The 12,928-nt window shown below is 47.7% G+C and overlaps 1 protein-coding gene across 6 annotated transcripts in view; it reads right to left on the reverse strand.

Annotated features, from left to right (window-relative positions):
• Nucleotides 1–6,589: 6,589 nt before the first annotated feature.
• Nucleotides 6,590–12,928, reverse strand: part of DPP3 (dipeptidyl-peptidase 3) — a 25,403-nt gene continuing 19,064 nt past the window's right edge. For all 6 annotated transcript variants that reach the window (XM_015416857.1, XM_015416855.1, XM_015416859.1 and 3 more), the window contains exons 15-18: nt 12,325–12,445; nt 10,689–10,868; nt 9,193–9,355; nt 6,590–6,980 (exon numbers count right to left, since the gene is read on the reverse strand). In XM_015416857.1, the coding sequence (XP_015272343.1) occupies nt 6,835–6,980; nt 9,193–9,355; nt 10,689–10,868; nt 12,325–12,445 (610 nt within the window). In that variant the 3' untranslated portion in view covers nt 6,590–6,834. The remainder of the gene's footprint in view (nt 6,981–9,192; nt 9,356–10,688; nt 10,869–12,324; nt 12,446–12,928) is intronic.

The raw sequence follows: 12,928 nt of genomic DNA on the forward strand, positions 1-12,928 counted from the left end.
GATGATGATGATGATGATGATGATGATGATGATGATGATGATGATAATCTCTTCAAATACATTAATAGAAGAAAACCAGCCAGGGAGACAGTGGGACCCTTGGATGACTAAGAGGTAAAAGGATTACTGAAGGATGATCAGGAAATGGCAGAGAAGCCTCTGGTTTGTTTGTAGGTTTTTTGCCTCTATCTTCACTGTCGAAGATGGGAGGTGCTTGTGCACTCCACATTCGCTGATTTCAGGAGGAGTATTGAAAGACCTGAGACAGATTGAGGTGACAAGAGAGTAGGTCCTACGACTGATAGACAAATTAAAAACTGACAAATCACCAGGCCCAGATAGCATACATCCAAGAGTTCTGAAAGAACTCAAATGTTAACATGGCTCTCCTGACAAAAATATGCAATCTATCACTAAAATCTGGCTCTGTTCCCAAGGATTGGAAGGTAGCTAATGTAACCCCCATCTTTAAAAAAGTTTCCAGAGGAGATCCAGGAAATTACAGGCCGGTTAGTCTAATGTCGATATTGGGTAAGTTGGTGGAATCCATTATTAAAGATAGAATTAGTAGGCACATTGATGAACAAAAGCTATTGAGGAAGAAGCAGCATGGATTCTGTAAGGGAAGATCTTGTCTCACTAACCTTTTAGAGTTCTTTGAGGGGGGTGAACTAGCATGTGGAAAAGGGTGACCCAATAGATGCTGTTTACCTAGACTTCCAGACAGCTTTTGATAAAGTTCCTCAACGAAGGCTCCTAAGTAAGCTCAGCAGTCATGGGATAAGAGGTCAAGTCCTCTTTTGGATTGAAAAATGGTTAATTAACAGGAAACAGCAAGAGAGTATAAATGGGCAGTCTTCACAGTGGAAGGTGGTTAGCAGGGGGGACTGCAGGGCTTGGTACTGGGTCCTGTGCTTTTTAACTTGTTCATTAATGATTTAGAGTTGGGAGTAAGCAGAGAAGTGGCTAAGTTTGTAGATGACGCCAAGTTTTTCAGGGCGGTGAAAACCAGGGAGGATTGTGAGGTGTAACCATGTGTGCTTGTAACTGCATTGTTTGTACTGTGCTGCTGCTATGTCTGTCAAATGTCTGTGTATCTGTGCATTTGGGACTCAGGGATTACTGCTGTGTTCGCCGCTGTGGTTGTATGGCTGGCTGCACATCTCATGCTTGCATCTGGATGAGCAAGGCTGGTGTTGCCTGCTACAGGACACGTGCTTCCCTGCACCTTCCCAGAGTGCCTCAGGACAAAGGAGACAAACGCCATTATTGCTCAGTTGGAAACTTGGCAGAACAACAGGTTTTCCCACCATTGCTGAACTGTGGGAAACCACGTAACCCAGCCTCCTATCTGGTTTTGGCATCACAAAGAACACATCCTTTATTGCCCAGGCACATCTCTCTGCAAGTCAAAGGTTGCCAATGGAAACAACGGTTTCACACCTGGCCACATGGCTCTCTTTGAAGTTAGGGTAGAGCATTTAAATATTGCCCCCTGCCCCTCATCTAGGACGTCACTACCCTGAACCTATAGCATAGAGAAGGGGACGGTCTTCTAGGGGTTTATTGACTTTAGGCCAAGCCCAAAAACAAGCTTTTAAAAAGAGAAACACAGCCTTTGTTTCTCTGGTTAACCCATCCCTCCCTTACCTTGCAACTTAAGTGCTGCAGGTGATTCTTATTGCATTCCCGGGAGTCTCGACCTGAGAACCCGCACGTGGCTTGGCTGGACCAGCTCGTGTGTTTTTAGAATTTTACCCGCTGATCCTTAAGCTGCCCAATTTCTTCTACGAGGAGATTTCTTCTCAGCTTGGACCTCAGATAAGTATAAGCGATATCCTGCTGTGTTATCCCCCTTGTCTGTTGAATTTATTATTTTCCTTGCTGATTGCATTCTATGAACTATTGTAACTGAGGAGCTTGTGTGAATCTGTGTATGTATCTGTTTTCGTATGCTTAAGAACTGCTTAGTAAAAGGCAACATTTATTCATTAAACCTAGTGTGTTGTCTCACCTCCTGGGAAATATTAGCGTTCGTCGGCCAATCTGCCCTCTGTATACACGGGAAAGATTACTCACGCCACGCCCACTGTCGTACATAAGTCTGAGTTGGGCATTTGGAACCGTCCTTAGAGGAGGTCCACTAACAGAGGTGCTCTAGAGGGATCTGCAGAGGCTGGATGAGAGGGCATCAACATGGCAAATGAGGTTCAATGTGGGCAAGTACAAAGTAATGCACATTGGAGCCAGAATCCCAACTATAAATACACATTGATGAGGTCCAAACTGGTGGAGACTGACCAGGAGAGAGATTTTGGAATCCTGGTAGATAACTCATTGAAGATGTTGACTCAGTGTATAACTGCAATTAAAAAGGCAAATGCTATGCTGGGGATTATTAGGAAGGGAATTGAAAGCAAATGAGCCAGTATCATAATGGCCCTGTATAAATCGATGGTGTGGCCTCATTTGGAATACTGTGTACAGTTCTGGTCACTGCACCTCAAAAAAGGTATTATAGCATTGGAAAAGATGCAAAAAAAAAAAAGGAGGCAACTAAAATTATTAAGGGGATGGAACACTTTCCCTGTGAAGAAAGGTTAAAGAGGTCAGGATTCTTTAGCTTGGAGAAACAACCACTGAGGGCTGGCATGATAGTTTATAAAATTATGCATGGGATAGAGCAGGTAGAGAAAGAAATACTTTTCTCCTTTTCTCTCAATACAAGAACTTGTGGGCACTCAATGAAATTGAGGAGCTGTAAGTTTAGAACAGATAAAAGGAAGAGCTTCTTCACCCAAAGAGTAATTAACATGTGGAATTCCCTACCGCAGGAAGTGGTGGCAGCTACAAGCATAGACAGCTTCAAGAGGGGATTGGATAAGCATATGGAGCAGAGGTTCATCAGTGGATATTAGCCACGAGGTATAGATGGAACATGCTGTCTGGGGCAATGATGCTCTTTATCCTTGGTGCTGGGGGGCCGCGGTGGGAGGGCTTCTGGAGTTCTGGCCCCGTGGGTGGACCTCCTGATGACACCTGGATTTTGGCCACTTTGTGACACAGAGTGTTGGACTGAAGCCTGATCCAGCATGGCTTCCTTTATGATATTATGAGGCTCCATGGCCCAAGTGGGGATTTGAACCTGGGTCTCGCCAACCCTAGTCCTAAACACTTAACCACTAGACCATACCACGCTGGCTGTTCATCTTGTTCATTATACAAAATTCTCCCAGATTAGAGTCTGCGCTCCTAACCACTACACCAAACTGGCTCTTTAAGATGCTACTGGACTCTTGTTCTCATTCTGAGCATGACTCTTGTGTTTTCTACCTCCCCCTCCTTGGGGCTGGATAAAAAGACCCCTTTGATGCAGCCCTGTCCGCAGCCTAGCTGGGGAGGAGGCAGAGCAAAGCACCTTGAAAATGGCAGGAGTGAGCTCTGACTCTTGAGAGTCCCTTGGACTGCAAGAAGAACAAATCAGTCAATCCTCAAAGAAATCAACCCTGACTGTTCCCTGGAAGGCCAGATAATGAAACTGAAGCTCAAATACTTTGGCCACCAAATGAGAAGGGAGCACTCACTGGAGAAGACCCTGATGCTGGGAAAGATTGAAGGTCAAAGAAGACGGGGACGGCAAAGGATGAGATGGTTAGACAGTGTCATCGATGCAACGAACATGAAGTTGAGCAAACTTCAGAGGATGGCGGAAGACCGGAGGGCCTGGAGGGAGCTGGTCCATGGGGTCGCAAAGAGTCGGACTCGACTGTGCGACTGAACAACAACAACCATCCAAGCAGTGATTGCTTTGCTGAGAAGGGGGGGAATGGTGCTGCCTGGCATGGTGATGGGGGCCTCTGGGAACTACAGGTGGCATAGAACAAAGTTTGAGCCCAGTGGCACCTTTAAGAGCAACAAAGTTTAATTCTGGGTATAAGCTGATCTGATGAAGTGCACACACACACACACACCCAAGCTTATACCCAGAATTAAAGTTCGTTAGGTCTTAAAGGCGCCACCGGACTCGACCTTTGTTCTGTGGCTTCAGACCAACACGGCTACCCACCCGAATCTATCTGCAAGTGGCACGGTATGCTCTTGCTGGCTAGAAGTAATTCTTGACTCTCACACTCAGACCCAATCTGCATTTACTATGTAAAGCTGTTCCGTGCGGCTGTAGCGCCAGCTTCCCATTCAGCGCAGTATAAAGCTCTTCTCTGTTTGCATCAGGACACAAGTTGTTTAGGGAGAGCGCACACGAGGGGGGGGGAGCGACTTCCCAGGGGCGCTGGCAGGGCACTGCACTGCGCTGCAGGGAGGAAACAGCGCCTGTGACACCCCCGCCCCGAAAAAGGAGGTGACCTGGCGGCGGGGGGGGGAGGGGGGCAGGAAAGACGGAACAAGCTGGATAAAAAACACAAAACACCCAGCAGTTGCCAGGCAGGGCGTTCTAGAGACTGCCCCAGGAAATAACACATGGTTCAGGGGTGGGCATGCTTCCAACCCCCCCCCCCCCCATATGATCACAGAAAAATGTTCTCTGGCTCTCTCAGCAAACAAGAAGGTTTTACTTTTATTGAAAGCTATAGATGCAGTAACACGAGCACTGTTAGGAATGGCGATTGAGCTATGCGCATAAAAGGTTATAGGACATTCATATGCGAAGCACCCAATTACAGGCATTGGCACGGGCATTGGCCTGAGAACTAACGGCTGCAAAAGCAAAACAGGTAAGAGCTTCTCAGGACTCATCCTATGTAGAGACAAAGCAACTCCTCCAGCGGCCTTGGGAGATATGCGGTACGGCAATTGAGCGCAAGGGAAACAGACTTTTGGCAGCTTGCTGACACTTTTAAACACAAACAAGTTGACTGGATTTTCAGCTAACTTGTTTCCTTTGTGACAATTTACGTATCTCCTTAGAAAAGACGGGGGGGGGATTCAGCTCCAGTTTTTGCTCACAGCGGCTTGACGGGGGGGCGGAGCTGTTGTGCCACCTTAAAACCACATTCAGATAAGGTGGTGAGACGCCATAGTGACCTTGGAGTCACCACTAAATGGCAATAAGATGATGCAGACAGCCCGTGCTGAGATGAAACAATAGGAGAGTGGATGCGGCATGAAATACAGACAGAAATTTGTGAGGTGATGAGAGATCATTGGCACAATGGTGGAAAATACCAATGGGGATTGGACCTCAGCCACACTTTGGGGACTCCTGCTGTGTCTTATGCCGCATTCTTGGCGTGGAGGTGGGAGGGGAGGGCTTAATTCCTCTAATTTACAAGTGAATAATACATACAGAACATAAGTTTTAGATAAAGTAATTTATACAGTTATAGATTACTGAACTTTGAATGTATGTAAGTACAAATTTTGACGGTGGGCATTTTGATAAACATATACCACCTGTTTACAAACGTATTATCTACTTTTTCACTTGTACAAGAAGTTACAAAGAGATTGGCCCCATAGCGTGTTGCACTTTTTAATCCTCTTCTATGCTTGACCATGGCTGCAATTTTTTTTATTTCTGCTGTCAGAAATTTCTTTTAGAGATAGTGCCCCCATGTGGCTGATGGTAGCATTATCTCTGCCAATAGAACAGGAGGCAGTAGACATTCTAAGTTGTTCTTCTGAAGATCAGAATTGTCAGCCTGTTGTGCCACTATTTCCTTGTAAAGTGTGTGGACTCGTATGAATAACCTTCGAGGTTTCCAGCAAGAATATTACCTAGTTTTATAGATTCTCACCATGCTTTATTCTGACAAACCTTACGGATCTCACCTGAGATCATTCAATAATCAATATCCCTGGTTCAGAAATATGGACTGTGAACTGGGGTACCTACAGTACTAATGTAACAGCTATAATCCACTGGTTTACCTTTCTGTGCCCTATTTTCTTCAGCTTACCCCACTCTATCAAGTGATTTTAGCTCTGCTATTCTCTGTATCCTGTTTCTACTCAGCTTCTGAGATTTTAGGTTACTTACCTACATATATGAAGGTCTCTGGTACCCAGTCAGACCACTGGTCTGTTAAAAGTCGGTTTCGGTTACGTTGATGATCAGCAGCTACCCTGGGTCTCAGGCAGAAGTCTTTCATACTGCTGCCTATCTGATCTTTTTTACATTAGAGATACTGGACTGAATCTGGAACCTCTTGCATGCAAAGTAGATGATGCTCTACCACTAAGGTATAGGTTACCCATTACTTCTGGGCTTCCTTGCCCTAACGTTAAAAAGCACACAGCTCCCACTACTAAATATTACCATCCTAACTCTCCCAACCCAAGATGACCTTTCACTGCCTGCTCAGAAGTTACACTGCTCGCGACCATTCCACTACAGAGCATTCCCCATTCAGAATGCTTCAGGGACATTCTACAACACACTCTCATGAAAGGGGGCTTAGGACTGTTTCAGTGACTGCTCAGCATCTCCAGCCTAACAGAATGTTCAGCAATACTGAGTGCCACCAGGCCAAAGTCCAGTGCAAGGATGCAAAATGGAACTGTCTAGCCTGTGCCTCAGACAGTAAAGATAATTGCTCCAGCCAACCACATAACAAAAGAGGGAGTCAGAACATTTTTTAAAAAGCAAGCTTTATTGAATTACAAGTGCAACAGGAAGACAGAAGCCATCCCTGGCATTCCCGTAAGTGGATGGTGGGTGTCTTGTTCTAAGAAGGGCTGGGCCATTTGCTAGTATTGTACCGCATGTTTGGCAGGAGAGGGTAGAGGAACTCTTGCCATGCCTGGGTGGCAGGCCAAGTGGGAGTCCGATGAGGGTAGGGAGGCCAAGGGAGGCCAGAGCCTGCACTGCTCAGGGTCTCAGCTTGCCCAGAAGTGGGCATCAGCCTGTGCCAGCTTCAAAAGCTGCTGTTCCAAGTAGTCAGCGTCCTCAGAGAAGCGGTCACGGAAGGATTTGATCAACCCTGCTGCGTCGCTGTCGTATTGCACCAGGACCACATCCTCACCTGCAAGACAGGAGACACATCAGAAGGCCAGCATGGCTATTGGACACCCCAGAGTTTGCAAAGCCCCTGTCAGGGAGTGTTGACAATACAAGAAAATATATATTATAATTTAATTCATTTATACCCCACCTTTATCTCCAATGGGGACCCAAGGTGGCTTACATCATTCTCTTATCATCACAACAACCCTGCAAGGTAGGTTAGGCCAGAGAGAGTGCTTCCGTGGCATAAGTGGGGATTCGAACCGGGTTCTCCCAGATACTAGTCTGACACTGTAAGGATTATGTATCCGACCCTTTTCTAAGGGGCAGAGCTGCCTGCCGCATACACTCGTTGATCCCAGGTTGTGCACTGACAGAAGAATCCAGACTCACCCTGCTGCGTGTCTTCTGCTAAGGACTTCCCTTGAAAAATCAAGTTGATACCCCTCTGGCAATTTCAAAGCCAAATGTTCTATACATTTGAAAGGCGGGGAAAGAAAGAAGTCTGGTCTAGAGTCAGCAGGAGCTCTGCTCCTTGGATTCCATGCTGCCTCATACCAAGGAAACAGAAGGGAAGGCTTTTCTGACTCAAAATGATCGTCTTTGGCTAAAGATCATCTGTAGTTGCCTGCAGTACAGCCTGCTGCACCCACTCCAGCAGGTGGGGCAAACCAAAGCTCATGCTGTTGCTGTTTGCATTTACTTGACTCACGATAACCCCATAAAGACAACTGTCTGCATATTGATAGAGGGAGGGGGAGTGGACACAAGCACACTGGCCTTCCGACCACACAACCACTGAAATGAGAGCCAGTTTGGTGTAGTGGTTAAGTGCGCTGACTCTAATCTGGGAGAACCGGGTTTGATCCCCCACTCCTCCACTTGCACCTGCCGATGTGACCTTGGGTCAGTCACAAGCTCTGGCACAGCTGTCCTTGAAAAAGAGCAGTTTGTGTCAAGAGCGCTTTCAGCCCCACCCACCTCACAGGGTGTCTGTGGTGGGGAGGGGAAGGGAAAGGAGACTGTAAACCGCTCTGAGACTCCAAGTGAAGGGCGGGGTATAAATCCAATCTCTTTTTCCTCTTCTTCTCCTTCTAAATCATCAGCACAAAGCAAACACACAGAAGTGTCTGTGTGCACACACCCTTCCCAGTGATCAGCAACATTTCTTAAGCAGTCCCCAGCTTCCAGGGAGAGTTCAGGCGTGATCTGATCTAGAACCCACTTATTTGTCTTTCCGGCCGTCCACGGTATCCGTAAAACCCTCCTCCAACATCACACCACATTTCAAATGAAATCCTGCTTTAGTGTAGGTATTCTATCCATTTCCAGTGCATTCTCTAATTCTGTAATCCGGTTAATCATATTGTTTGGTATTGTTCTCTATGACACAGTTTTAAACCGTGTCACCCGTGCCTTAAGTCCCGGTGAGAAACTCCAACTGTAAATTCATTAAATAAATATAGATTGTGGGGTTACTTTCACAGTTTTTGAGCCGTCTTTTCGACAAAGGACAAGGGAGACATTTTTTTAGATGGAACACAGAAAGCTGTGTCCCTTTTCTGGGTTATGTAAACTTCTGATCTGAAAAAGAGTTGGGGGGGGGGAGTCTAACCCATTCCCCCTGTCACATTCTAAACCAATTCTTTCAGCCAAATGACTACACAAGTGTTCACTGACTCTCTTGGGTAACAATGCAGTTAGTGACTGGATGCTGGTCATGTTACGAGCCTGGTCAGATCTCCCTCGCCATAACACAGGAGAGCCCCATTGCCCCGTAAGCTATCAAGTTTTATGTATATTTTAGGATGGGTTTTATCCCAGTAGTAAAGCTGGAGCAACTAAACACCCATCACAATCTAGTTTATCAAAAGACTCTTGGGATAACATGGCAGAAAAAGGGTTAAGGACTCTTGCATGCCAGTGAATCCAGCATTTGACAACATGTAGAAGTTGGTGGCTACAGCCCTTGGAGCCCCAATGTCCTATGAGCCTAAGGTCACCCCTTTTTACGTACTCCATTTGCTTAGCTGAGGTACAATCAGACAGCTTAACCCCTTTCTCATCAGCATGTAGACCAGTGGAGGCTTTGGCTGTTCCCTTAAGTACCTGGCCCTCCTGCCCTTGCACAAGTCAGAATACAGCCTTGGCTGGTTGCTAACCTGGTGTTGAGACCAAAACTGATTGGACAGACAATGTGAAAAGCCTGTCAACGGTCCTGGAGCCCTTACCTTCCAGGCGGGTGTTTGCTTGTACAAACAGCTTGCGAGCTTCTTTGCGCAGAAGCACAGTGTGGCGGAGGGTAAGGAAGCGTTCTGGCTCTTCATCCGTCACTGCAGAGTATGCTTCGTAGAGCGCACGCCCCCCTACCACATCTGCCGTGGACTTCAGCACCTTCAAGATGAACAAGCAGTGGCAGGACTGCCGCACCGTCTCCCAAAGCCTACCCCACAGTTGACTTCTCCCACCTTCTCCTTTCAGAGTAATGCCGTTGCCCTCACCTCTTCCCAATTTGACCCTATTCTTCTGGACTGTGTGTAAATGCAGTGGTTGATTTTAGGCCTCCATTATTTAATCAACAGAAGCTTTGTTAACTGATTGCTGCAGCCAAGAGTTAATACATCTGTTTTGTTTTCAGGCTATTTTGTTTCTGGTGTGTTACTGTGAGAAACCAGAAACTGTTGTCCCTAAGGAAAACAGACATGAGAGAGACGGTGACCCCTCCCCCCTTATGTAGCTTGTCTTTTTAGTCAGTCAACTCTGAGGGCTTGTTCTGTTTCTCTTTATTCAAACACAATTGTTTGAAAAGCCGACAGAAAGAAACAAATAAGGAGATTCATATTCGCTTTGCCCCAGTAACGGCCTTTGTTTCAGAATGAGCGGTCGTTTTTAAGAATATATTACACATTCTCACCACTTCCTTTAACACTTCTAAGAGGCCTATATGGTAGTTTTGGTCAAGTGCACGTTTAAAACAGTTTTTGAAGGGACTGTCTCTTGATTAGTCCATACAGAAGGACATGATGGATAAATTTGTGCTCATCTGATAGGATAAGAACATAAGAACATAAGAGATGCCAATGTTGGATCAGGCCAAAGGTCCATCCAGTTCAACGCTCTGTATCACACAGTGGCCAGAAATACCAGTGCCATCAGGAGGTCCACCAGTGGTGCCAGGACATAGTCCTCTCCCAATCCCAAATGTGTTCAAGTTGGGCCTGTGGTCCCTCAGCAGTGAAGGAAACATGCTTGTTACATGCTCAGAGACACTGTTAGTATTGTCTTTTCTTCACTCCCAGACCCCAGTGCTGAAAACAGGCAACTGGGACAGACACTTGACACAAAACGAGCCCCAATAAATTTCCCTGTTCTATTGTATGGCTTAAACTGTTCTACAACCTTGATCAGGTGTGGAAACAGCTGCTTGTATGGCTGACTGCGGGACTGGTGGAAAACAGCCCCTGGGCAAACCACCTTATGGAAGATCAGCAGACTTTTTTGTTCCCGGATCACTATGATGAATGGGGGAGTACCGAGAAAGAAGCTAGGCATGCCTCTGGCTGAGCTGCCGTCACAGAGGCCGACGGAAGCCCCACTTCCAAAGCCACTCTCCCCTCCCGTTCCCTGCTTCACACCAGAACCCACACCTCTGCCCATGACAGGCAGACTTGGGCCTCCTCCTCCCACAGCACTGGGGGAACCCCTCTCACGTCTCACTCCCACCGACCTGTAGCTTGCGGAGGAAACTCTCAAGGGCCGGCTTCCCCACCGTGGTGATCTTGCTGCGATCCAGGGAGATGATGGCATCGGGCTTGCCGTCTGCCCCTGTGGTGCGGTGGAGGGACACCAGCCCTCCGCCAGCCTCCAGGAGAACCCGCAGGATGACGAAGCGAGCTTGCATGTGAGCCTGGCTCGGGGACAAGGAACACAGGGAGAAACTGAACACAGGAAGTGACCGTATACCAAGTCAAACCACTGATCAATTCAAGTTAGTATTATCCATCCTTGACTGGCAGCAGCTCTCAGACAGAGGTGATTCACGTCGCCTGCTACCTCATCCTTTGACCTTGGAATGCCAGGGACTGAGCCCGGGACCTTCTCCAGTTGAAGCAGATACTCTTCCAACTGAACTATGGCCTCCGAAGGAGGAAACCCAGATAGCACCTAGGATTCTCGGCTCCCAATCCTGCCCATAAGTATATACAAGTTGCTACGTTGCTATGTGGGATCAGACCAAGAGCCAACTGTCCCGGGCACAGTGTTTCAGACCGTGGTCAGCCATTTGGCTGAAGCACCTAAGACGGCTTACACATTTGAATATAATAAGATAAGACCCAGAGAGGAACCAGAAGCAACTGAACTCGAAAAGCCAATGTTACGTAACAGAAACCCTTGAGCAGTTCCAGTTTGGTGTAGTGGTTAAGTGTGCGGACTCTAATCTGGGAGAACCGGGTTTGATTCCCCACTCCTCCACTTGCACCTGCTGATGTGACCTTGGGTCAGTCACAAGCTCTGGCACAGCTGTCCTTGAAAGAGAGCCGTTTCTGTCAAGACCTCTCTCAGCCCCACCTACCTCACAGGGTGTCTGTTGTGGGGAGGGGAAGGGAAAGGAGTTTGTAAGCCGCTCTGAGACACCTTTGGGTAGTGAAGGGCGGGGTATAAATCCAATCTCCTCTTCTTCTTCGACCAAACATTTACCAGCATAGCACTGGATTCCAGCTGCTGCCTAAAAGCCATTAGAGAAGGAGCAACGCGTTCCCAGAGTTCAGTGCCACAGCTGGGAGGGCCCCGTCATGCATGACCAGCCTTCGGCCCTCTGAGGAAGGGCATAAGAAGGCTGAGATACTAGCAGGAGGCCTCACATCAGTCATCGTACAAACGATCTTAGCCACATCATTGGGCCGCACAAGCCGAGAAGTGGAAGCAGGGTCTCATGGACTGGTGTTTCTTTTTCTCCCCCCTCAGAACCCAAAGCAGCTTACAAGAGTGTTCTCCCCCCTCCCTCCATCTTCTCCTCACAACAACCCTGTGAGGCAGATTAGGCTAAGGAGGAGAGTGACTGGCCCAAGGTCACCCAATGAGCTTCTACGGCAGAGTGGGCATCCGAACCTGGATCTCCTATATGTGAGTCCAACAATCTAACCACTGTTACCTGTACCACACAAACTGCTTGGCAATCTGTGGTGCAGAGAGGGTTCCTCCAACTCCCCTTGTGGGTCAGAACATAACAGCCCCCCCCCCCCCAAAAAAAAACCTACCAGGAAAAGGTCCACTGGCCGTCCCTGCATAAACACAACGGTGAGGGAGAAGGGAGTTCTCCTCACACAACCAGGGACTGGGCTCTAAGAGGGGCCCCATCTTACCTGGCGCCATGTGCCAGATTCCGGCGTGTAGAACTCCAGCGCCAGCAGCCCAGCACGCACCATGTTCAGCCAGTTAATATAGATCACATCCTCAGCATCTTCTCCTTCAAGATCAAAGATCCTGGAGAAAAACGGAAGGAAGGAAAAGTGGGAGGGAAGGTAAAAGGTTCCCTTGCTCGAAAGCCAGTCGAATCCGACTCTAGGGTTGCGGTGCTGATCTCCGTTTCAAAGCCAAAGAGCCAGCGCTGTCCGAAGACGTTTCCGTGGTCATGTGGCCGGCATGACTAAACACCAAGGCGCATGGAATGCTGTTACCTTCCCACTTAAGTGGTACCTATTTATCTACTTGCAATTTCTTGCTTTCGAACTGCTAGGTTGGCAGAAGCTGGAACTAGAGACGGGAAGGACACAGACACAAAAAACAGAAGGCCTGGGAGGAGCTGGACTGCAGGCACCTTTAAGGTGGAAGGTTCCATAAGCATAGTGCTCTCCCATCCCCATCTTGCATAACAAGCTAGTCAGGGTCAGGGCAACTGTTGTGCCTGTTCTGCAGATGAGGAAGACCAAGGCTGAGGGGTGACTTGGCTGTGCGGCAAGACCAGAA

The sequence above is a fragment of the Gekko japonicus genome, unplaced genomic scaffold (genome assembly GCF_001447785.1).
Source record: "Gekko japonicus isolate JY-2015 unplaced genomic scaffold, Gekko_japonicus_V1.1 scaffold278, whole genome shotgun sequence".
In the NCBI taxonomy this organism is placed as follows: domain Eukaryota; kingdom Metazoa; phylum Chordata; class Lepidosauria; order Squamata; family Gekkonidae; genus Gekko; species Gekko japonicus.